Raw genomic sequence first — 25985 nt, forward strand, 5'->3', positions numbered from 1 at the left:
CTTGAAACATTAAATAAACCTAACAAAATTTAGTTAAAAGGACTAAATTCACACATTAATAAAGTTTGGGGACTAAATTAGGCCAAAGTTTTGAAGAGGGACTAATTCAAATTTTCACTGAAAGTTAGGGGACCAAAAACATATTTAACCCAAATAAAATTAATGCCGTATTCGCTTTAAGGTATTTCCTGTTGTTGATGATTTGCAACGATGAATTTCAAATAATTTGTATGTTCGTTTCTATAAATTTGCGAGCGATGAAAAGAAGAGATTTGCGGGATGAAGTAAATTTTCAATCCTTCCTATCGAGCGCAGATTTGCAAGGAATTGTCATAAATTTCAATTTTACCCTTTATATAATGTATTTGATTGAAATAGATTCTTAGCATCAGCATAAATATTAATAATAATAATAAAAATTATAATAATAATAATAATAATAATAATAATAATTATTATTATTATTAACTTTAATTTTTTATTCTTTATAAATATTTTTATAATTAAATATAATATTAACAATTATCATTTTATATTACTTTAATAATTAAGGGTATTTTGGTAATCTTTAATTTTTATCAATTAAACAAATTTTTTTATTTGTCACATCAATCAAATCTTACACTAATTCTCACAAACTTTACCTCTAAATCCATTCTCAATTACCCACAAATCCACTAAAAAAAACAACTAAAAAATTACCCTCAAATCCACACAAATCTATTCAAATCATCTCCCCCAATTCCCCCCAAAAGAACACACCCTAACAGAATAAAATATGTATAAGAAATAGAATAAAAGAAAAACAAAATAATAATTTCGTGAGGCTAGAATCGATTATTTACAAGAAAATAATGAATTTTTAGACTTCTCATTACATTTCGTGGGGCCAGAATCTTTATTTTACGTTGTCTTATCTCAATTTTTTTTTTAAGATAATGATACTTTGATAACATTTTTTTAACAACATTTTAACATTAGTTACGTGTCATTCTGTGATTGGTTCAAGTTGATGTTTATGATTATTATTATTGATTATGGAATAATTTTGAACCAAACATGTAAATAATATTAAAATGTTAAAAAATTATTGTCAAAATATCACTATCCTTCTTTTTAAATTCAAAATGTTTACTAAGAATGTGTTGATTTTGAATATATATGTAAGGAAGAGAGTAGAAAAATTAAGATAAATTTGAGTGAATGAATTTTAATTATATTTTTTAAAATATTTGAAAGTAAAATAAATAAATTTAAGAGGAAAATTTACGAATATTTGTGAGTAATTTAACTTATATATTATAAATAAAATAATTTAATAGATTAAAAATGTAAGATTATTATTTATCTTTATAATTAAAATTAATATATTATCATTATTTAATAATAATAATATTATTTATTATTATCATTTTTATAATACTAATTATTTATTAATATTATTATTTATTATTAGTATTTATTATTATTATTATTGTTTAATATATTATTATTAGTATATTTTTTATTATGAATTATTATTATAATTATTTATTATATATGATGTTTCATTTTCAAGATAATCGGTTTCCTTCCATAAACCAATTCTCATTTACTTGTTTCACCAATCAGCTTCATCTTCAACACAAAGGAATCGGTTTTCTTTCAATCCAGAATCGATTCCCATCTACTCGTTTCACCATAATCGGCAGCTTCCTCTGTAGAAAATCGAACCTTTTGTTCGGTCTCTTCCTCTTCTTCTCCGTGCTTAGGCTTACTGGATCACGAAACTCTCATCAACGCGATCTTCCTAGAGAAGCTGTTGCTTGTTGTTCGTCTGCACATCGATTTCGGAATCGATTCTCAACCAAGTTAATAGTACCAACGGTGTTGCCAAGGGAACTCAAAACGGAGGTGACGATTGACTCTTGATGTCGCGATGTGGACTCCTCTGACACATGACAGTCACATCTCCAATCAGAAACCCCATAACACTGGACGATGGTGAGCATGTCAGGAATGAAAAAAAAAAAAGGTCAATTTTATAAACGAAACACTACATTTATACAAATCCTTTACCTATGCGAGGATAAAAGATGCTCTTTCTTTCTCATTCCAACTCCACGTATCTACACAAATCCTTCAATAAAAACACAAAAATCGGTGAGTAATCATTCCTCCTCACCAACATAAAATCTTTAAAAACAATCGCAACAGAAGAGAAAGGAAATAATAATTATATTTAAATGAAAAAAGTATTTTATTATTTCAAATTAATAATATATACTATCAAGTTATATTAATACTGAAGAAGAGATATGTCAAAATGTCGTATCAAAAGTAAGGTGCAGAATCTGCAGAGCAGAGTTATGAATAGGACTACCTATAGATAGATGATGATAGTGGCTAGATATTCTTTTTTTCAAAATTATACTGAGACAGAGAAATGTAACTTACTTCTTGCTTGGTTCCTGTGGATCTTTTCTCCTTCCTTGCACAGATTCAGAGAAAATTTCCTCAGTGAGATACTACTACTTATATTTTGTTAAGTAGCAACTAGGTGTTTTATTTTGATCCCATTATGTCCCACACTGACTAGACACGCAATGATAGCAGGGTTTATAATCAATTTCAAAACACATGACATTGTCCCTTCGGGGACATCCGATAAAATTGGAACGATACAGAGAAGATTAGCATGGCCCCTGCGCAAGGATGACACGCACAAATCGAGAAATGATCCAAATTTTTTTTATATTTTTCGGTTTACGTTTTTTTTTTATATTTTTCCTGTTTTTTCTTATTATTCTTGAGGAAGGGAACAAATAAAATTTTCTTTAACTTTGCAGTCAAAGATTAAATCGTAAATTTTTTATGTATATTATTCAATTGTAGATTTATAAATGGAAAAAAAGTCCCAAACATCATATTACTGTATATATATTTCTTTTTCCGGCCGAGGATTAATCGATTTTTCTTCGTATATTAGTTTAGAAAGCATGTATCAGAAAATGCTTTTGAAAACAAAAATGAAAGGCTCATTTTAAAAGTATTATTAAAATAGACAAATAATTTCATCAAATTAAAGGAGGGAATATTCATAATTAGATAATTAGTTGAATATCAAACCCAACCCATTTGTATAGCAGATTGTAAAATAATACACTCACGATAAAAAGAATATCTTAAAATCTTCATTATTTCTGTTTAGCTATGATTTCATTATTAATTATACATAGGGTAGTTATTTTTATTTATACATATTTTTTATATTTTTCTTTCTAGTGTCTCAGCAATAATTATTTTATGAGAATGATTAATTTTTTTATTACATCAAAAAAATATGAACACACGAAATTACGATTTTGTTTACACTGCTTATTAATAGTAAAAATATATAATATCATCTTTATTATATACTAGTCATTAACAATGAAAATAAGTAACATTATCTTTATTTAATTTAAAATACCCGTCTTACACACGTAATAAATTATTCTGAATCTTTGTTTTCATTATTAATACATTATGAAAGTCAAATACCAATTCAATATATTAAACTGTTCTTCCGTTCAAATAAGATTTTTTTAATTATTGGATCCTTCCTTTCTTTCTTCAACCCATGCTTACAAAATAAAATAAAAATATTAGTTGAACATGTGTTTTAATTTATTATATTAAAAGTTAAATTAATGAATGATTAAGAAACAAGATGCATCCATGCACAATTGTAAGAACAAGTTGATTGCAGGAATACAGGAAACTTGATCCTTATTTCACAAAAGTCCATAACTCAAACATAAGCAGAAAATGTTAATGTAGCATAGTAGTTAAAGGAGATAATAGTTTTGCAGAAGTGTTAGAATCTCTGATAGTGTTGTTAGATATATTAATTTCAATTATAGAAAGTCAGAAGCATTTGTACTCTGTCCCTTAAAGCCAATGTTGGGACATTCCAGTTGAATAAATAACCATTAAAAAACCGTCCATTATTGAGTTTACATTAGCTTAAGCTTTCCCACAAGGAACCATATAAGCAACTTCACTTATTAAATTGTAAATGATTGCTATATATTGGGTCCTGTAATTCATGAGTGTTAGACTTGTTTCGTATTTTGAATAGAATAAAATAACAGAAGAAAAAGTCTCCATGGGTATCTGCATATCCTCTGAATCTTCAGCGATTCATGGAGCGCCTGAAGAAGCTCGTGATGAAAATGTGTTAGTGTTTGAAGCAACCAAGCTTCTAAGGGGACTTTCCTCTGCTTACTCTAAACAAGGTACCAAAGGGCTCAACCAAGATGCTGCAACACTTTGTCAGGTACATGTTTGTTATAAAGAAGCTATCTTTTTTTTTTTTCTTCTGAATCATAGTAGAATAATCTCTTAGATTCTATCTAAGATACTAATATTCACAAAGTTTAAGATTGAACACTTGCTCCTTTAAACAAGCTGCATAGTATATCCATATACATAGGCACTGGGAAGCACATGAAATTTATCGTAACTTCTTTTCCTCTGCTTCCTTTATTAGGTTTATGGGACGGCAAACGCAGCATTCTGTGGAGTTTTTGATGGGCATGGAAGGAATGGTCACATAGTGAGCAAAATAGTGAACAGCCGTTTGTGTTCATTCATAGTGGACCAAAAAAAAGTGCATGCAAAGATTGAAAAGAAGATCATGGTAAGGCATGCGGAGACAGTTGAAGACGACTCACAAGCTCTACTAAACAAGAATTTTCAAGAATGGAAAGAAGCCATTGTTGATGGTTTCAGGGTGATGGACAAGGAGGTGAAGCTACAAGAGAATCTGGACTGCTCTTGCAGTGGAACTACGGCTGTAGTTGTCATAAGACAGGTAAACCAACTAACCAACCAACCGTGAAAGTGAAATTATCATTGACCGAATCTTTGATCATACATATGTGTATCAGTTTTTGCTACTTACAATAGAAAATATGTAGTAAGTAATAACAATGCAAAAGGATAAATTGACAGGGTGAAGATCTTGTCATAGCAAACCTTGGTGACTCGAGAGCAATCTTGGGGACAATCTCTGACGGTGAAATCATGGCCATTCAATTGACCACGGATATGAAACCTGGATTACCATGTAAGGCTAATATCATCGTCCTTGTTGAAGCTAAGTAAATTAATGTGAGCGCAAAATAAAATAAAAAGTAAATAACGTGACATGGAATTTGTGATTGTATATTGAAATGCAGGCGAAGCAGCACGAATAAAAAGTTGCAATGGCCGTGTATTTGCCCTGAAGGAAGAACCACACATCCAGCGAGTGTGGTTACCAGATGAGAACTCTCCAGGTCTGGCCATGTCTAGGGCTTTTGGAGATTTCATGCTCAAAGACCACGGCATCATTGCCATCCCTGACATTTCGCATCGCACTCTAACATCTAGCGACCAATTTATTGTTCTTGCAAGTGATGGGGTTAGTGTTTTATTTTGCATGTTAATTTGCTTATTTTGGATTTTCCTTTATTGACTTTTTGTTTTTCTGATTTAGGTGTGGGATGTGCTAAGCAACGAGGAGGTTTCCTCAATTGTGTGGGCAGCAGACACTGAAAATGAAGCAGCAAGGGCTGTTGTGGAAGCAGCAGCTTTAGCATGGAAAAGCAAGTATCCTTCTAAGTTAGATGACTGCACTGCCGTTTGCCTCTTCCTACAGAAGAAGCCACAGTTTCTACCCGTCAAAAGTGGAAATCCCTCATAAGGCCCTTTTTTCTTGGTAACAAAGTTGCCATGTGAACGTGAAATTATAGCTCCTTACATCACATGGCGCCTCGCATGTCATGTTGGGAATTTACATAGAACGCTGATAAGAAGATGTACTGCTTCTGTTATTCTCAGCTAGCATCCTCTAGTTTCTCCTTTTTACTTTATAAATCTCCTTGTATCTCCTATAATGTAATCTTTTACTCCACTTCACACCAAGTTAATGTCTTCGTACCTATTAAATTTTGATGAGTAGTGTAATCGGATGATAATTAACAAGGCTAATTTCAGGCCGTGATAGTCTGGTCAATTATCAGGAGTATTACCTTTGCACGGCCAGATTATACAGAAAATTAAAAACAAGCGATGTAATTGAGAGAAATGGAAAGAAAAAGAATAATATTAAAAAAGTGTAATAAGATACTTTACAAATGATACAACTCATCACTATAAAAAAATATATGCCACCATATCACTAACATGAGATCCATACCCTGTATATCTAATAATTTCACTTCTCTAAAAAATATAGAACTCCCCAAGTGTGTGATCAGTGAAAAATATGCTGTAATAACTTTTGTTATTGAATAAGAGATTAAATTTTAATATTTACTTAAAAAGAGAATAAATAAATAAAATAATTTTAAGTTAATCAATGAATTAAGAGATATATAGAAAATAAAATGCGTGAAAAAAATATTTTTTAGCTTGTGTGTCTGTGTGTTTATAATTTTTCTGTGTAAATAATCTAAAACAAATAGTAGCTTTTCGAACTTAAAGAAAGGCACTGACAAACCAAAATTTTTGCGAAAACGTTGGCCAACTGGAATATCACATCCAGCAGTGATATCTTTTCTCTTTCCATTTTGTGGCTTTTATTTATTTTTGCCCGCGTAACTATATATTAGATAGCAGTAAGGCAAAATGAATAAAGCCCTGATTTTACCATAAACATCAATTTTCCTTAACACAAATCGTTGCACAAGCAAAAAAAAAAAAAGAGAGCCGCGGGGAGAGCAAAAGGGGTCAGAAGGAAAGTGAGGGATGTATCCGTAGAATTCCATCTGACAGGGAAGAAAAACTTGTCAAGTGATGAAAGGCCACTCTACTTCCAGATTCAGGTTGCATCATTGACTGGATTCTCTCCCAGCAGATCATCATCATATGATACTGGTATCCTTAACCTATCATGCACAGATATAGGTTTTTCTTCAGAAGGTGCTGGTTCGTGTTTATTTTGCAGCTGGGAAACATGAAAATCACTGTTCAAAACATTGCCATGATCTCTGCCAGAGAATGACACGGGCACTCCTTGAGAAGAATCGTCTTTCTTTGGCACAGGTCGTTGCGTCACATTAGGCTGCTTGAATTGTTTCTGCATTACGATAAACATGAAGCCCAAAGGCAAAGACAAAAACAGTTAGCAAACAACAACGAATAATTTGGAGATGCATTCCTTCGTCATAATTAATTAAGAAGATGGAATGAAAGGGATAATCCCAAACAATTCTAATTTTTTTGCTGTGTCAAAAATCTCAACCACAAATTATACCCAAAAACAGAATACCAGTAAGCGCAAACAAATTTCAGCAATGACTTCCTCTCAGAACCATAGAGGCATCGGAGCTGATAACCAAATTTTCTTTGCAAAGTGGGGATTTCTTCTGTTCCATTAAGGTTATTCCCTACAACTAACAATCTAATATTCAGATTTCGGAGGTAGAATTGAAGTTGCTGGAGCAGAAAACCAGTCCATTTTACAGAATCTAAGGATATAATTGAACAAAGTATGCCCCTAACATCCACGGGTACATATTTCAAGGAGAAACATCACAAGCATTCATCCTTGTGGGATCTCGGTAAACCAGTGTAATCATGTCTGTCAGTGTCAACTCAATTTTCTCACCAATTACCATTTCACACAGTAAACTACAAATTACAGTTTTAAGAGATCCAAGTCAAGAAATGTTTACCATGACTTTCTTAACCTTACATTTTTAACACCATGCCAATACCATACACACTTCAGAAATCAAAGGCGCCCTTACTTAATTTAGTTGGATGGAAAAAGAACCCCTTCTTACAACAAACTTTCGGTGATTAAATAAAAGGAATGTTATTGTAGTGAGAAACCAAACTTAGGCAAATTGTCAGTTGATACTCCTCCCCTCTCAAAAAAAAACACCTCCATTGTCGCTGGATAAACGGGAACAATACTTTTTATCTTTTAAAAAGAGTGTGTATCAACTAGACAACTTGCCCAGATTAGAAATTAACAAAAGAATAACAAAATTATGAAGGTTAAAAAGTCACACACCTCAAACTCCTTTGTTTTTTTCATTATCTCTTTAAAGACCTTAGGTTCCCTAACTTTTAAGATGCTCCACAATATGCCACCCCCTGTCCGGAATCGTCTACCATCAGCTGTTTTCTGGCCTCCACAAGCCTGTATTGCATCCACCTGTAACTTCCCACATCATTATACTAGTTTACAACGTATCAACTAGAAAACTGGTACAGATAATAAATTAACAAAAAAAGAACAAAAATGTTACTCTCGGTAGAAATTGAAGTGTATAAGTGTTTTAAATACACAATATGAATATAGTGGATATTATCCACTGTGATTCCATACAAAGCACAAAACACGTGTAATAAAATATAAGGTTTAATTGTACTTTTGCTCCTTTTACCAAGTAATTTCCTTAGTAATATTTTTTTTTTAATTTAGTCCCACAATATATTTTATTGTTCCAACAAGTCCTTCCATATGTTGGTTTAAGGTGAATTTAAGATATTGAAATCATTTGAAAGGTTCAAAAGTCATTAAAAAAAGAAAACTCGAGTGATATAGGTAGAGGGAAACCAATAGATACCTATCAGTAGTTGGTTAGGTGTCCTAGTGAAGAAATTATTTAGTTGGGCTGGCTGAGATAGTAGAAAACAAACAGCATATTGCAAAAAAGAGGAGATTGAGATTTGAGAGAGAAATCATCTAAATATTTCATAGAGGATTAGACTTCTAGGCAGAGTGAAGAGCCCTGATCTTGCATATCCAAGAAAATGTTTGGTTTTGCGTCCTCCAACCGTAGCCACATTATAGATTATGCTAAACCAGTTCTATCAACTGGAATCAAAGCTTTGATTGTGGGGCTGTGTGTATTAAATCTTAAAAGATGATTCCAACATCTGATGAAGAAAAGGCTTACTAGTTGCTGACCTAGACAAAACAGTAATTTAAAGCCACTGGAACACGCAAAAGAAGAGAAGCTATCAAAGTCTAGCAGTGATGCTCTCAACTGGTAGCTAACAGAGAAATTGCACACCCTGAATGCAGCCTGGTGGATGACTTAAAGGTGCCAAACAAAAAGTTCCAACCCAAGTGTGATTATAATCAATTGCATGGGTATGCCAGAACTGCAAAAACACAGGGAGCTAAGTAAAACAAAAGTGAGGATGACTAACCTTGGGTGCAAGAAAAGGGTCTGGAGAACAAAACAAGGATCAAGGAAAAGTGAATTTCCTGAGATCAAGAATCATAATGGTAAGGACTGAACCCATGGAAAGTTGAAAATCGCATTTTAGATTACAAAGAGGAGGCAAAAATATAGGGAAATCCTATCTTTGGCATGGAGGAGAGGTAAGGACTGAAACAAAGGCAGTTATTCTTTATTCTTAAAGAGCGGATTGAGTTCAGTTTCTCAAATATCCCAGGAAATCATTTATTTGTATCTTCTAATCCTAGCCTACAGCAGCTACCTCACATTGGCAGAGCAACTGGGATTTCAGGCTATTGTGAAAAATCCTGATGTCCTTTATATTCTGAACCAGTTCGTTCAGAAACTGATAAGAGAACTTAATGATATAGCAATTAAAAATTAAAGGGATAAAATTAATTAGCTGACCAAAATTAACCATCCTAGAGGAATAAAATTTGCAAGTAAACCAAAATACAACACTGAAGTCATTACATCAAATAGAAAACGAAGAAATAGAGAGTAACTGATACAATGATTAGTTATAATATTACAAAATTACAATGAAGAAGACCCTAGTTCCATTACTTGATAGTGCTATGGTAGTGCAAAAATCCTAGCAGATTTCAGGAAGCAGATGCTTAAGAGTTAAAGGATTTTCCAACAAAAAATAGTAGAATAGCAGTTAAATGCAACTTTCAGCACATTAGTCCACAATTAGGTGTTATGGTAAATCCGTTTAAAATATAAACTAAATGCTGCCTGTCTAGACATAATAAAAAATTCCTTACATTACCTGACATATCTTAAATCTTAAGTTTACCATCAACACTTCCTGATCTGTTAGCTATTCGGCCATACAATTTAATTAAGAAAATAATAATCTGTTAGCAATTTATGCCAAAATCAATAATAGTCCCGATAATAAGCAGTACATTGAAAAAGAGATTCAATTTTGGCTTTGAAATTGTAGGTTGCCACAATGAAGTGACAAAAATGACATGCCCAGTTTGTTTGTGCTTTTTATTTAAAGAAAAAATGTTTATAATGTGAACACTTCTTTAGTCATTTTTGTGCCTTTTTCTTCCAGAAGCCTAATAACTTCTTGAAAATAAAATTGTATAGTAGAATCAATTTTTTTAAACTTAACAAATGAGCCCTAGAGAAACATTAGCTTCCTTTTCACCAGCACATGCTTAATAAATTATTTATGGGACCAAAAGGAGAAAACGTTCTCCATATATGCACAACTGACAATATGAAACAACAAATATTGACATCAACCTTCACAATTAGTAAATAATGAAGTGGTTCAGCCAGGAACATCGAAGCTCAAGTAGAGAGTTGGAAGGAGCAAACTAGCATCTGGAAGAAAAATCTGCAAGGTTAGGGACAAAATTTCACATCAGAGAATATGAATAGCCATATGGTGCTTGAAAGAGTGGATAAGAATAACCAGCGGAAGGCTCACCCAAATCTTTTAGGACCTTCACCGCAAAACCGGTGACCAAATTATGTCCCCTCCAAACCATATCCATATTCTCGTTGAAGAAATGAATTCACATAAATACAAATTTATTTCAAAGAAATGCAAAGTGCAATCCAATGGGAAATCAAGAGAGAAGGCCGTTAAGGTAGTGACTGAAGCCAAAAAGGAGGTATTCAAAAGGTAGCCATTGGACCATATGAATCCAACCACATTTGTAAAATTAGAACCAGAAGTTGTGAAAACCATAACATGAGGAGTTAAAGAAGCTGGTATAATAAGACAAACTGTAAAAAATAATCACTACTGTGCAGCTGTACCTCGAAGTAATCCCAGCAAACTAACACCACCATAGACAATCAATCTTAGCAACAAAAACATATATATAATTAACCAAAATAAGAATTCAGAGATGTGAAAACATTGTCCAAATGACAGAAACAACTAGTAGGAACTAAGATAAGAAACAAGGGTAAGAAATTATAGAACAGACAGCATACTCCAGCGCAGGAATGGAGTCAGGAGTAAACTATTGGGATGGTACAGAACCTGTACAATAACTATCATGGTAGTTATTAAACACTATTGTCAAATATCAATGTTATTCAAGTCATTACAATGCATTGTTGCTAGGTGGTTCTTAAACTATTTCTAATTTCCAATTGGCCATGGTATTTCACACAATACTAACAAACACGTAAGCTGGCTTATTAAACCAAAATTGAGTATATAACAGGGTTTCAATACCTCACTGACAAGATCACTTAATGCAGAGATCCCAAGGCAGCCCACAGCAGTATATACCATGTATGACTTTTTCTCTTTCAGTCGCCGACATGTATCTAACACAAATCTGAAAAACAGACAATTTGTTTGAAATTCAATGACAGGACAGAAAGGCTAGTAAAAAAATTTAAAAAGACAAACAGAAAAACAACTTTATATATTAGATCCATACAAGGTAGAGGATTCAAATACCATATAGGTTAAGGTTAAGATAACTAGTGAGCAGTGAACAATACTGCATTTTACAACCATATATAAAGGAAGAAGCAAATACATAATTCTTGAATACTTAGTGTTTTAGAATTCAAAATTGCAATAGGTCATGGAGGCAAATGAGTTATGTCATGGGCAGTAGTGACTTTGGGGCTACACCAACAAACAGTATAGAACTTGCATGATTTGAATAAAAGAGGAATTGTTATTAAAGCAGAATACAATCATAAAACTAAAAGAATAATATGAATCCAACCATCCTTATTATTAGGATTCAAAACTATATTGGGTTACAGAGGTAAATAAGTTTATTAAGCCAACAGTAATGCCTATGAATCTACAGGCCATAAAGTGAACATATTTTTCCAACTTCGTTTATAGAACTTGCAAAGTGGTGTGTTAGCATCCAATTGCGATGACTTCAGCTAGCATTGAAAATATGAGATTCTAGGGTGGGATTTATATAGCCATGGTCTCTCCAACTACTATGGCTACCTTTGATGGCATGGTTCTCTAGAGGTTCTTATCAATTAGCATCACAACCGTCCACCATGTCCCTCAATTGCAAATAAAAGCATACATATGGGATCTGTGACAAAGGAAAAGTGCATGGATAGCCAGTGTGGGTGCTAGGGCTGCAATGTCTAGTGGGATGTTTGGATGCAATTACAGGGTAGGGGACTTGAGTCTAACATTGAAAGTATAGAATTTATAGGGTAGGATTACAAGGCCTTAGGCTCCCCATACAACGGTTAGCTTTTGTGATATGATTCTACCAAGTTCTTATCACAACGGATCTTATAAGGAAAAAGACAAGCTATACTTTTAAAAAACAACATCCAGCTGTTGAGCTTCTCCTACCACTATAGGGCCTGCCATAGGAAAGCAGTTGTTTAATATAGCAGCTGTAGTAGACAAAAGTGTGTTATAGCAGCACTATGTACTGATTTCCATAAAAGCCCATTGCGTGGATACATTAGGTCTTTATGGGGTCTGTTTTGGGGATTTCAATTAATGAAATCTACAGCTGTAATCCAAGTGAAAATGATAAAGCAGCACTCTTGGAATTAGAAGATGTTGATCTGAAAAAAAAGATGTTTTATGATTCCCATCTGGGAAACTTGTATTTGACTCTTGTTGGAATATACTTATATAGCTTGTTTTAAGACACCGATGACTTTCAATTGTTAATTATGAACGTCATTAGTTTAGAGCAATTTTTATAATATTTTCGAAATTATAGTATAGTATGTAGATTATATGAACCTAACCATCCTATACAATTAACGTACTGAAGCCCGTAAACTAGTAAAATAACTATTAAGTGCATGTAAAATGTCAAGTATAATCTAAACTGCAGTTTCCAGTTTTGGGTGCTTGTTACTACTCATCGAGCATCAAGCACTGGGTGGTGCTCCACCTCTTCCCAAACCATGCCTTTTTGTTTGCCTTACCATCACGTATGCTTCCATATGAACTATATTCATAACACAATACATGAAAGAGAAAAAATAGAACTGATGGTCGAGGTGTGAGGAAACAAAGAAAAACTGCAAAAAGTGCAAGGCTGAAGGGATCGGAACTGCATGTTCCAATTGTAATTGAGCTGATGATTTGAAGCTTATGTAAAGAACTTGGAGAAAAATTTGGATATGGGACTATGGGGTGAATTGAAAGAGTTTTTTTTTCTTCTGTTTCTGCTGTCATTTATTCAGGACATTTGTGAATAAGGGATGCAGGTTCAGTAATATATTAAACGAGATTCTTGTACACCTTAAAAGTTATGAGGTAAAACATAGATGAACTAAATTTTAGTGCGTGAATCATATTTTAGCCAACATGACAATGCCTTTCAAAACTCAAATCGGGTAGAAAGTTGGACCTGTCTATGTCCGTGGCATTAGATCCTGAACCCTTCCTCTTCTTGTTCTTTTTCTTGTTCGCTCTGCGCCTGCGGTTCTTAATGAGAGGTTCTTGATTTGCTTCATTGACATCTCCGGCACTGCTTTGTCCCAAAACATTTTTGGAATCTGGCTCCACCAACTCCCCCTCTTCAACATCAGCCATGTCAACATCGCCATCCATATAATCTAAATCACCCTCCTCGTATATGACATCCAGAATGTTATCACCGTTCTCCATAGCAAACAGCTAACCTGTATTCAGAAACACTATCAATTGTCAAATATCATGAAAGCACAAAAACATTATCATGACAACTCTAATTTCGAATACAAAAACCAGACAAAAAATTACAACAACACAAAAATAAAAGACAAGGAGATAAAACGCAGGTGGTATGTTAACACAGGATTGGAGAGAGAAAAAAAAATGATAAATAGTCTACGAACGTTCGAGTCCAATTTTGATTAAACATGGACAAGCAATACTCATACAAACCCTAACGTTGCGCACATTTGTTTCAAATAGAGCGACTGAGAAAACTAATTGAAGTTAAACCACAGGTAAGCACGATTGCACTACGGGTAGGCAACACAGTGAACAGATAAAATTGAAAAGATTGGAGGTTACCTTAGCACTGCAGTGCAGTGGAAAACCAAACCCGAGAGAACGCTGCGTAATGCTTCTATCTGAGCCGGCGCAGTAGAAAACTGCCGCAGTCGAGTGAGAACTACCACTCTTGAAATTCAGAGTTTCCAAGAAAAAGAGAGGGTCTCCATTATTATACTTGTACGTGATGTGAGAATGGTGAAATTTGGTTTAAGTTTATACAGAGAACCTACATATTAATAGGGATTTTAAAAAATATATTATTTTACATGTTTTTAGTATTTTAAATTTTATGATATTAAAATTATTAAATTAAGTTCAAAATTAATGAATCACGTCTTACCGTTACGCTCCTCTCGTTTATGTAATAACAATCGAAATAAAAAATATATAATATTAATTTAAGATGAACTCAATTTAACTAAATAATAATACTAAAAGGACTTTAATTTTTTTACCTAAATTTCATCCTACTCGTAATTATTGATGAATAAATCTTTTATTAAAAATAAGCCCATGCAAATTAATCATGTTTCACCACCATTTAGGCATTCATCACTCTGATGTAAAAGACAGAAAGAGAAAGAGATAAAAACAACGAAATCGATTTGTTGACAATAGATGCTTGATGTGAAATAATGTTTATGCACAGTAAATTTTGTAACTTTATCATTTTGACATACCTTTAATATGAAATTAGATTTACTTTTTATAGATGATAATGATATATAATCGATAAAGGTGACATTTTTTGGTGAAAACATTTTTCTTCAAATTAAAAAAAAATATATATATAAAAATTGTGGAAAGTGGTTTTCAATCCAAAGATCTTTATAAGTCGGACATTTTTAATTAAATCGATTGATCAAAGTATCATCATCACAAATTCATCATATCTATAAATAAAAACAAATAAAACACATTAATTAACTTTTGAATATTGATTAAGTTAATTTTAATTAAAAACTTATTATAAAATTTTATAAATATATAAATAAAGTAAGAAAATAAATAATAATATTTATTGTAAATTTAAAATTTATTACGTAAGGAGTGTAAGGTCCTGAAAGTTTATGGGTTAGGAGGCCCTATTTTCTGAGGCAGCCAGGCCCAAAGGGTCAAAGGCACCATAACCTTAGGAGGGGTTTCCTCATTTTTCCAACTCTGAACTAATTTCCAGTTTTCCTTTCTCTCTCTAAAAACTCAGTTCCACTTCTCTTCTTCTTGCTCTGACTTCTCTCTACCTTTCCACCGTTTAAATTTCGATTAGGTGGTGTTCTTTCGCTCACGGAGTTGAGGGCTTCCTATCCATCCGATTAGTTTTCGATTTGAACGGGTAAGTCAACTTTTCCCCTTTTCTTGAACCTAGGGCATGCAACTTTACTGGTTGCATACAGCTGGGTAGTATTTCCTTTCGATTTCCTGTCTATCCTAACTCTAAGAGTTATGTTCTATCACCAATTTGGTGATCTGTAGGTTCTGTCAAGTTCTGCTCTGTGTGGAGGGGACGGTTAGGGCACTCCAGTAGGATATACTGCTCGACTTCAAGGTAAGGGGAGCTGGGGTTTTTGTGTTGTTATGTGAAATTCTTGAATTTGTATGAGTTAGATTTAGTAGATATAGTGATAGAGTGCTTGTAAAGTTTATGGGTTGGATTTTAATTAAGGATAATCTGAAAACTTGTGATTTTGCCTATTTGATCGTGTACTGCTGGTTGATGTTGATATGAACTGTGAATTGGATGATTAGGAACTGGTATTGATACAATGTTGTGATAATTTTGAATGCTTAGAAGAAATGAATTATGTTAAATAATTTATTAGGAAATAACCAGGTGAATCATTGAAGTTTATAATCGATGAAGAGAACTAAGGTAGTCAAAATCTGAATTTTGTATTCCAGGCTGTTAGGATCAGTTTAGGTAACTTGGGTAAGTTAATTGTGACTCATTAGGAGTGTTAAAAATAATTTATAAGTGGTAGATTCAGAATTGAGTACCTAGGTAGATGAAATTGAGGGTTTAGAATTTAAAACAACGTTAAATCACTAGATAATAAGATTAGGAAGTATTATAATCAGTTGTACAAGTTTATTTCGTCATATAGATCAAGTTTGGAGTGTTAGGAACTCATTAAAGTGTCTAAGATGCACCAAAACCAGAAAAATCACGTTGCTGTCAAAAACTGATAAGCATAATCGATTATCTCACTTGATAATCGATTATTTTAGTCAGAGAGTTGTATCCTCTTTAAAGCTCTCGCAAATAATCGATTATCACATATGATAATCGATTATTATCGTTGGAAAATCATTCAGGACAGTTTTGGGTGGTTTTCGGGGTTCCGAACGTCCATTTTGGATGTTCTTTAGGTCGTTTTGGGGGTTTTGAACCTTTCCGGAATTGTTGGTCATGGTTTCAAAGTTGTTTTCCTTGTCTAAGTATGAGTTTAAGGGGTTTTGTGTTGTTTAGTGGTTCTTTTTGGACTGTTATTGCCTATTAATGTACAGGGAATGGTTTCATGTGATTTTTGATGACTTATTAAGTTGTTTGTGGTCTTTTGAAGTATAATTAGTATTATATCTATGTTTGTATGCAATGTAAAAGTGTAAGTATGTGGTTTTTGAAAAGTATGATGGATTGACGTAATTTCATGATCTTCAAGGAGAAGATTCATGGTGGTGCAGTAGTGTTTAGAATGATCTACAGGGAAGCTCAGTCTTAGGGGTTATCCTGACGCTCAAATGGTCTTTCATTCTAAAGTAGAGAGGATTGAACCATGTGGTGAGGAGTAGCAAGAGGTCTTAGTCTTGGGGGCTTCCAGTATGCCTCAAGGCCCGGAACAGGCTAACCTCGTGAGTATGGTAGGGTGGGGAACCCGAGTTTCATAAGCCACCACGAGTGCATGACCCGCCATAACTCGGTAATCATTCTAAGTTCGGACGAGTCAGGTCTAGTTCATGACATGTTTCTTGGTATGAGTTAACTTGCTTGGCTTAAAGTATGTATGTGATGGATTGTTTAATGATTATAATATGCTTGTTTGTAAAAATTAGCTCACCCTTGCTTGTTTGTGTGCTTGTTGTATGTGTTTTCTTTTGCAATGATCATTCACTTGGATGTGAGCAGATGAAGAGGAGGTATCTATGGAACAAGCGCTGGAAGATGGTGATGTTGCAACTTAGTATGCTTAGGATTTGGATTAGTACAACTATTCTGTCTTTAGAAAATTTCCAGTGGTCCTTTGTGTTTAAGAGACCAACTCTGATCTTATTTTGGATTAGTACAACTATTCTGTCTTTAGAAAATTTCCAGTGGTCCTTTGTGTTTAAGAGACCAACTCTGATCTTATTTTGGATGACTGTAACTCATATAATCTACCTTATGTCTGTAATTGCTTTCCAATATTATGACTGCATGACGTCTTTATCATATATGCGTGTCGTATATTTTGGGATGTCACAAGAAGCTTGAGTAACCATAATATTATAAAAATAACATAAAAGTGTGAATGAGTAGTGATGAATGACACTTCCAAGTCAAGATATGTGTGTGAAGATGATATTTTATGTAACATCCAATTTGATGTGATTTTTTTTTCTCAATTAAAAAATAAAAACTTACATGTGGTTACTTTAGAAGTGGTAACAACAATTTAACCAGTTTAATGGAAATATCATATCAAATCATTTTAAATAAAATAAGACTAAATTTTTACAACAAAATCAAGTACAAAAAAGGTAAAGAATCATGTTGAATTAAGAGGAAAAAAATATTAATTAATAAAAAAATGCCTATTATCATCTTATTATTCATTTGCTTAATTGTTTGTTAAAAAGTATTTATGATATTTTAAACTCTTGTATAATAATGGATAGGAATATTTGTATAATTTATTTCTTATTTCAAATAAAATTATTTAAAATAGTTTTTAAAATTTAAATTTACATAAAAATAATAATTTCAAAATACAATTAATAATAATTTACATCAAATTGTAAACATTTTTTAATTATTATTATTTCTTCCATTAATAATTCTGTTTTGATTATTGATCTTTAAAAAAGACACTTAAATCAAATTTATTAATAATTAGTAATGTATAACAAGTATTAACTGTAATAAAAAAATAAAACGCATGGGTGTATATAAAATAATTAATTTAATTAAAAACACTTATAGAATTTAAATAAATAGTAATTTAAGATAATAGAATAATGAAATAGTATTTTCTTAATAAATAAATAAATTTAAATTAAAGGTCATTTAAAATATAAAAACTAATTATAATTATGTTAGTTTAAAATAACAACTTAAAAGATAAAATGAAAAATAAAATATGTATATAGAAAAGAAATATCCTCATAATTTTATATATAAATATAGATAATTTTTTATTATTTTATTTTAGACATCAAACAAATGATAGGGACAAAGTATGGAGACAAAACAAAGTGTGAGGACAAAGCATTATGTAAAGCAAACAACAGAATTCTATAAGAACAAAATGTACACTTTTTCTTTTCTAAAAAAAGTCGGCTGCATTTTTTTTCCGAATTACTTTGTCCAATTGTCAAAAAGTAATAATTTGTAATGTGTTATGTGCAAGAAATTAAAAAAATGAAAGTATAAATTAAAATAATTTTTTTTTAAATATAAATTTATAAAATCAAATTTTATATAATTATTCATTTATTAATATTTTAAAAGCATATAAATAAAAGTGGTTTCTGATAAAAAGGTTATAATGTATATATGGAAAATAAGATTTCTTATTCTGAAAGTGTAAGTTATAACCGGAAAGGGAGGGAAACCTCCAAGGCCACGCAAAGCAATCCAAAGCAACTGGGTCTTTGTCTTCCCTGAATTAAATTAATCTGAAATTATAATTTAAGGAAGGGTTCCTTGGTTTGTTTCGTCATCATTTTTTCTTTCCAACCTACTCTTTTTCAATTCAACGCCCATCATGGATCGTTTCCCCATCATTTTTGTCGTAGCCACCCTCATCACCCTCGTCTCCGGTGGCCGTGACGAGATTCTCCGATTGCCCTCCGAAGCTTCCAGGTTCTTCCAAGCACCCGATACTGATGAGAATGATGAGGGAACGAGGTGGGCCGTTTTAATTGCCGGATCCAATGGCTACTGGAATTACAGACACCAGGTCACTCGTTTTTCTTCTTTCCCACTCTTCACTGTTTAATTGTTTTCCTGTCTTCTGTGTTTGTTTGGTAGGACAGCAAATTCAACCATTCATTCCATCTTAATTAACTTTTTTTTTTAAAATTCAGTTATGAACTCTCTCAGCTATGTATGTGTATATTTTTTAATTTGTCTGATTGATTCTAAGTAGTTCTTTACTGCACTTAGATAGATATATTACTTTTAGTCTCTGTTTTTCTAAAGATCAGCTTATTGGTATAAGTGAACGTGGTTTTAGTTGGATCAGGTTTATCATTGTGACCGGACCCAAAATTTTTACTGGACAATTTAATTCAAATCCAATCAATGTGTTTCTTGTTAATAAATAAAAACATTTTCAGGTTATAAGTTCAAAACCTAGGATTTATAAGGTCTTCTCATGTATATTCCGATGACATAAAATTAACGGAATAAAACATAAATAAATAAATTAGGTGTTTATTCTATAAAACTATTCTATGAGAGTAAAAGCTGTAAGGAAGTCTTAAAAGTGATGCAACACACTGAAACTGACAAAAAGTAAATTAATCATGGCGTGTTTTGCCTCCCTACTTCTTGGTTATGACTTGAGACTCTTGAGTTTTGATATTTTAAAGAAACTAATCATGGTATAAAAGTCTGGAACAATTTATCATTTGCAGAGTAAAAAGTGCACGCACTTACAGTATAAAACGTCTCCATAGTGTCATCTGATTATGGATCATCATATTTAAGTTTTTTGACTTTTATAATAACTACCTTAAAATCATGTTTACACTGATGTCTGATTTACTTAAGTGTACATTTTTTTTGCACAAGAATAGAGAGAATTAAACTCTTCTTTGACGAAATTTGTCATTTGATCAGTCTGATGTTTGCCATGCGTATCAACTGCTGACGAAAGGTGGTCTGAAAGAAGAAAATATTGTGGTATTTATGTATGATGACATTGCTTTCAATGAAGAGAACCCACGGCCTGGAGTCATTATTAACAGCCCTCATGGAAATGATGTTTACAAGGGAGTCCCGAAGGTATGTCATCTTACTTTGGTATCCCATATCCTGTTCCCAATTTTAGTTTTAAAGATTCCTAACAAGGACCTTGTTGTGGCAGGATTACGTTGGTGAAGATGTCACTGTTAACAATTTTTTTGCTGCTATACTTGGAAATAAATCAGCTCTTACCGGTGGTAGCGGGAAGGTTGTCAATAGTGGTCCCAATGATCATATATTTATATACTATTCTGATCATGGCGGTCCAGGAGTGTTAGGTTGGTAGTTTTGAACCTTTCATGGAAGCTTTATTATGAAAATCATGGACTGTTTACGTTTTAATTTGAGCCTTTTTGTATTGCGACTTATTAATGGAAAATGTGTTTCCTGTGTTTTTTTCCTGGGTTGATTATATGGCGTTGCTTGATTTTGAATTGAATGTAACAGTCAAAGGAAAGTTTAGCACACCTATAATACCTCCCTTGCCAAAGTCTCTATAGCTGTCAAGCTAAGCACACTAAACTGAAAACTTTGAACTCTTAAATGTTGGTTTTTGTTATATGTAATATTTCAAAATTCATACCAGTTTTGTGGATATTTTCCGATTCTTAAGATTGTCTCAAGTGCTTAATTTGAATTTTTTTTAAAGAGGAGAAGTAGTATGATGCAGCATCGAGGAACAGTGCAACATGTTTGTGGGTTGATTTCAGTAAGACATATACACTCATCGTACATCTATACTAAACAATTTATCATGTCTGATGCAACTTTTTCCCCTTTTTCAAACAACAATAGCATTTCAAAATGTTCTGATTAAGTTCTACTTTCTGTTTTTTTCTTTGTTTATTTTTTCTTCCTTGTTTGGGTAACTTGAAGGGTAAAAAATGAAACCAGAGGAAGCTGCATTCCGCGCCTGAAAAAAAAAGGCAAAAAAAAGAACTGGTTGGAAGTGTGAAGTGGAGTATATGGTCTTCAGTGTCAATGTCCTGTTATCCATTTTTGTCCGTGATCATTTTATTACATACTATTGTTTATTGGTCTTGATTCTTCTATTATCATTTTGTTTTGTGATTCTTCTTTACACATCGAAGTGTTTCTTCACGCTAAATACCTTCCCATTTCTATTTCTTATATGGTATTTTTCCTTGGGGGCGGGGTACTGGGGATGGATTTCAGGGATGCCTACTAGTCCATACATGTATGCCTCCGATCTGATTGAAGTCTTAAAGAAAAAACATGCTTCTGGAACGTATAAAAGCCTAGTAAGTTGCTACTAGTTATGTTTTACTTAATATTTGTATTAATCTTCATCTGGCTATTTACTTACTAATTCTTAGTATTTATGATTTATGCAATGTTGCTGCAGGTATTTTATCTAGAGGCATGTGAATCTGGGAGTATCTTTGAAGGTCTTCTTCCTGAAGGTCTGAATATCTATGCAACAACAGCAGCTAATGCAGAAGAAAGCAGTTGGGGAACATATTGTCCCGGGGAGTATCCTAGTCCCCCCCCTGAATATGAAACCTGCCTGGGTGACCTGTACAGTGTTGCTTGGATGGAAGACAGGTATGACTAGTGTTATTCATTTCTCCAAATCTTAAATGATTATTAAAATATATGGGATGCAATACCTTTGACGCGGGAAATTTCCAAGACCTTGTTGAAGGCCTGTGACTGCTGTGATATAGACATGCTACTGCATATGTGTATTTGCCTCTTATTTTGTACTCTATCAAACCTTTTTTATATGAAAGAAGTTTTGTTCCATGTCCCTTGATAACTTTTTTTTCTTTCTGGAAGATTATGTTTTCTAATAACTAATGTTGTAAGGTCTTTTATTGACTGGTCTTTTTCCCTCCACCTTTTTGAACAGTGACATTCACAATTTGCGAACAGAAACTTTACATCAACAATTTGAATTGGTAAGATCCCGTTTCTTACTTAGTTCTGTCATGTAATCAACTTATACAAGCTGAAAGTTATTTGATACCTTTGTTGTTTGAATATATGACAAGATTTGTCTAAAAATTTGATGGGTCGAAGAAGCTAGTAGATATGTTTCAGTTGTCTGACAGCTATGCTCACAGGTGAAACAAAGGACCATGAATGGAAATTCAGCCTATGGTTCCCACGTGATGCAGTATGGTGACGTAGGGCTTAGCAAGAACAATCTCTCCTTATATTTGGGTACAAATCCTGCTAATGATAATTTTCCTTTTCTGGAGAAAAACTCGTTGGTGCCACCTTCAAAAGCAGTCAACCAACGTGATGCAGATCTTGTCCATTTCTGGGATAAGGTATCATATGTTTGAAAACAAGTTTATTGTTATATATTTTGTTAGATAATTGCTTAACCATATCTTCATAATTTTTCCCCCAAAATTTAAATTTGAAGGGTTTTGTGAATCAGCACTATTATGTTCACTACCGTCTACCACGTAAACAGTATTTGATGACAGAATTAACCACAATAGAATTTCGTAGAAAGAGCTTGAAGGAGATAAAAGATCACACAAGGAAGATGAAGTATTAGCGAACTTCAACTTATATCCACAATAAAATTAACCATGAAAACATAAATTACAACTTGAAATTTTTTTCTTAGTGAACTCACTCTTTCGGTTAACAGTTTGTAACAACATTAACTAACTGACAGTAACATGTTGCAAATGATGACACAAGGTCCCTATTTATAGATAAAGTCAACCTAACTAACATTACCACCCACGCCTGGTCACAAGCATCAGCACACGACACTCACATCTGGTCACCAGTATAAGATTCTTCAGTCTTAGCAAACATCACAGAGTACTAGACATGCTATTAAGACAGGATGTTGTTAGACAATATAGGAATCTTTGAACAGATTTTATTGAGTCAATCCTCACACGGGGGTATACATATATTCATACTTGGCAGATATCATTAAATGGAGTTGTGATCCCATTTATTTCACTCCACATTCATTCATATTCCAAACAATTGAGTGACATCCCATTCGTGATTGAAGCTGACAAGCTTTAGACTAGTACTGGTTATTATTAGGCCAATGGCTATTAGCCCTTTCCTTGTACCAACTGTGCCATAGGAGTGGATATATTGATTTCCACCAACAAATATGTAGATGCACCAGAACTTTAACTAGCTAGATGAGAAATCTTTGAACTTGCTTTCTTGGATAAAATATGGAAAATTTATGTTAGACGAGTGAGTGGCTAGTAGTTTTCATTCCTTGAAATTTTGGTAATTTGGCTCTAATGATAAAACTACAAGAAAAGAAGATGGGAGAGGGAGGGGGTATATCTCTGATGTCATTTCCTATGGTAAGCCTTTATTTTTTCTAATTAAATTCTATCTTCTTTACTTCCTTTCTGTTTTTCCAGTTCCGCAAAGCTCCTTTGGGTTCTTCTAGGAAATCTGTAGCTCAGAAACAAATTCTAGAAGCAATGTCTCACAGAATGCATATAGACGACAGCGTGACACTTATTGGAAAGCTGTTATTTGGCATTGAAGAGGGTCCAGAACTGCTTAGCAGTGTTAGACCTGCTGGGCAACCACTTGTTGATGACTGGGACTGCCTTAAAACACTGGTACCGTTCCCTTGATTAACTTTGTTGAGTTTGCTTGTATTAGATTTTTCTAATAACATGCACCTTTATTCTGTAGCCATTGATTTGGCAAAAAAAAGGCATCAACGATGGGTGGTCCACCCCACCTACAATAACAAGTACAAAATCTAGGGGCAGGGGTTATCCAATTTAAGAAGTGTGCATGCTAGAATCCATCTATGATTGAATCATTGCTTTTCTGTTTGGTATTAATTATCCAGTTCACATAGTAACAGTATGAGATGGCAGCAGGGCATCCGGCAGTGTTTTGCCTTGGAATAATTGATGTTGAATTTGAACTATAAAGTATAAATCATCATTTGTTTGTTGATTGAACTAAAGTTTTGGGTTTCTGACAAAGCTGTGCCTTAATCTACTGTTGATTCAGGTTAGGACTTTTGAGACACATTGTGGATCCCTGTCTCAGTATGGGATGAAACATATGAGGTCCTTTGCAAACCTCTGCAATGCTGGAATACGGAAAGAGCAAATGGCCGAGGCCTCAGCACAAGCATGCGTCAGTATTCCTGCAACTCCCTGGAGCTCTCTGAGAAGCGGTTTCAGTGCATAATTCATACAATGTGCCCCATTGGAAACCAAGTATAATGGTTGTAGCCTTATGCTTTATCATTGCATCATGTATTGTCCTTTGGTCATGATTTCTTATTCCAACACTGTAAATACACATTGGATGCTGGGGAACCTCTTCTTTACATTGTAATTGGGGGTAAAATAGATGCTGTAACCAAGCCATTTTACTTTTACTTTAGCAGAAACAGTGGAACCATAAGGACCCTTGCAACTTCTTCTAATGACAGTGCACGTTATCGTGTTTGTTAACCCATCCTTCATTTTTATTCTATGGCAGTAACTAGTAACCCTATCCTGATCGGTCTTAACATAATATATTTGGTAAATTATTAAAAAAAAATCAAAAGATATAATAATAAAGTAACGCTCAAAGTTACCAGATTGAAGTATGAATCAGATTTATTTTTCTTTTCTATGATTTACGTAACTGCGGCGAGCTTTCTCAGTCACAATGACAATGAAATCAAATGAGCTGTTATCATTTGCCACTGGTAGCTAGCACATGGTTTGGTGTAACTAATCCTTGCTAAATATTAATTTAAGGCACAAAGATGGAGTGAATAAAGTGAGGGAAAGAAAGGAAAAAAATGTGTATATATATCACACATTTACTGGTTTTGTATTGTCCTAATATAAAATTTTATATAATCAATTAATTAAAAACTAATCGTTTAGAAACAGGGTTTTAATATAAAAAATAAATAATTATAAAATATGTGATTAAATTTATAAAATAAAGATTGTAAAAAATATATATAAATATAAATAAAATAAGAGGTATAAGTGTTAATTTTAACACAAAAATAAGCAAATGTCTACTGTAAATTTAGAAGAAAATGAATATGATAAGTGACTTGTGTGTCACTTTATTAAAATCTTTAATTTTTTCATAATTTCTGATTCAATTTTAACCAATATGTATTTCTAAAACTATACTACATGTAAATGTCTTTAAAAAACTAAATAAAGTATGATTGCTATTTTATTAAAAACTCAACCAGCTCTGCATTTTGTTTCAAATTTATAGGATTAAATATAATTTAGCATAACCTAAGAGAATATAAATATAATTTATTCTTATTTTAAATGTAAAATTAAATATTTAAGATAAAATAGCATGATATTCAAATAAAATATATATAATGAGACAATTTGATAACTTATAATAAGTTAGTATCCATTACTATTTGGTATAATACCTATTTTGGTTCCAATTTTGGTTGGAAATGTTCGAAATGGTCTCAATTTTTTTTTGCTGTTTAATGTTGTCCTAAAGAATGTAATTTGTGTTTAATTTGGTCCTTTTTGAAAAGGTCGTTTAAATCATTATCGAGATGTTCAGATGTGCAATTATATAATGAAATGTCATGTATTGGTTTACATGGAGTCCTTTGTGGCGTTGAGTTGGATTTATTATTTTTTGAAAATCATTG

At 32.8% G+C, this 25985-nt stretch overlaps 3 protein-coding genes, 1 long non-coding RNA gene and 1 other non-coding gene across 6 annotated transcripts; 4 read left to right on the forward strand and 1 right to left on the reverse strand.

Annotated features, from left to right (window-relative positions):
* Positions 1–2627: 2627 nt before the first annotated feature.
* On the forward strand, positions 2628–2730 carry LOC128196396 (U6 spliceosomal RNA). Its single transcript, XR_008248679.1, has one exon. It is a non-coding gene; the product is annotated as a U6 spliceosomal RNA (small nuclear RNA).
* Positions 2731–4087: 1357 nt separating this feature from the next.
* On the forward strand, positions 4088–6085 carry LOC108331259 (probable protein phosphatase 2C 72). Its single transcript, XM_017565907.2, has 5 exons — positions 4088–4300; positions 4514–4837; positions 4978–5092; positions 5205–5428; positions 5504–6085. The coding sequence occupies exons 1-5, from the start codon at positions 4130–4132 to the stop codon at positions 5708–5710; spliced, it is 1041 nt and encodes a 346-aa protein (XP_017421396.1). The 5' UTR covers positions 4088–4129; the 3' UTR covers positions 5711–6085.
* A 552-nt stretch (positions 6086–6637) lies between these two features.
* On the reverse strand, positions 6638–14390 carry LOC108332134 (uncharacterized). Its single transcript, XM_017567275.2, has 5 exons — positions 14206–14390; positions 13556–13829; positions 11422–11527; positions 8030–8173; positions 6638–7087 (listed from the first exon to the last, which is right to left on the reverse strand). The coding sequence occupies exons 2-5, from the start codon at positions 13813–13815 to the stop codon at positions 6830–6832; spliced, it is 768 nt and encodes a 255-aa protein (XP_017422764.1). The 5' UTR covers positions 13816–13829; positions 14206–14390; the 3' UTR covers positions 6638–6829.
* Positions 14391–15323: 933 nt separating this feature from the next.
* On the forward strand, positions 15324–17616 carry LOC108331392 (uncharacterized). 2 transcript variants are annotated; one of them, XR_008248256.1, is made up of 4 exons: positions 15324–15520; positions 15661–15733; positions 16848–17157; positions 17312–17616. It is a non-coding gene; the product is annotated as an uncharacterized LOC108331392 (long non-coding RNA). The 2 variants fall into 2 exon arrangements; XR_001832380.2 differs by having other exon boundaries at positions 15326–15520; positions 16848–17105.
* A 1350-nt stretch (positions 17617–18966) lies between these two features.
* On the forward strand, positions 18967–24801 carry LOC108331721 (vacuolar-processing enzyme). The gene is made up of 9 exons (XM_017566611.2): positions 18967–19343; positions 20228–20392; positions 20475–20631; positions 21530–21615; positions 21720–21919; positions 22227–22275; positions 22441–22650; positions 23737–23943; positions 24350–24801. The coding sequence occupies exons 1-9, from the start codon at positions 19149–19151 to the stop codon at positions 24530–24532; spliced, it is 1452 nt and encodes a 483-aa protein (XP_017422100.1). The 5' UTR covers positions 18967–19148; the 3' UTR covers positions 24533–24801.
* Positions 24802–25985: the final 1184 nt, after the last annotated feature.

This window comes from Vigna angularis, chromosome 4 (genome assembly GCF_016808095.1).
Source record: "Vigna angularis cultivar LongXiaoDou No.4 chromosome 4, ASM1680809v1, whole genome shotgun sequence".
NCBI lineage: Eukaryota > Viridiplantae > Streptophyta > Magnoliopsida > Fabales > Fabaceae > Vigna > Vigna angularis.

Excerpts from the sequence above, each read along its gene's own strand:
- LOC108331259 (XM_017565907.2), top strand. The coding sequence starts at position 4,130 with ATGGGTATCTGCATATCCTCTGAATCTTCAGCGATTCATGGAGCGCCT. Across the intron at positions 5,093-5,204 it reads TATGAAACCTGGATTACCAT|GCGAAGCAGCACGAATAAAA; the intron begins GTAAGGCTAATA and ends ATTGAAATGCAG. Across the intron at positions 5,429-5,503 it reads TTGTTCTTGCAAGTGATGGG|GTGTGGGATGTGCTAAGCAA; the intron begins GTTAGTGTTTTA and ends TTTCTGATTTAG.
- LOC108332134 (XM_017567275.2), bottom strand. The coding sequence starts at position 13,815 with ATGGAGAACGGTGATAACATTCTGGATGTCATATACGAGGAGGGTGAT. Across the intron at positions 11,528-13,555 it reads AATGCCACGGACATAGACAG|ATTTGTGTTAGATACATGTC; the intron begins GTCCAACTTTCT and ends TCTGTTTTTCAG. Across the intron at positions 7,088-8,029 it reads AAAAAACAAAGGAGTTTGAG|AAACAATTCAAGCAGCCTAA; the intron begins GTGTGTGACTTT and ends ATCGTAATGCAG.
- LOC108331721 (XM_017566611.2), top strand. The coding sequence starts at position 19,149 with ATGGATCGTTTCCCCATCATTTTTGTCGTAGCCACCCTCATCACCCTC. Across the intron at positions 20,393-20,474 it reads TTTACAAGGGAGTCCCGAAG|GATTACGTTGGTGAAGATGT; the intron begins GTATGTCATCTT and ends TTGTTGTGGCAG. Across the intron at positions 23,944-24,349 it reads GGGACTGCCTTAAAACACTG|GTTAGGACTTTTGAGACACA; the intron begins GTACCGTTCCCT and ends CTGTTGATTCAG.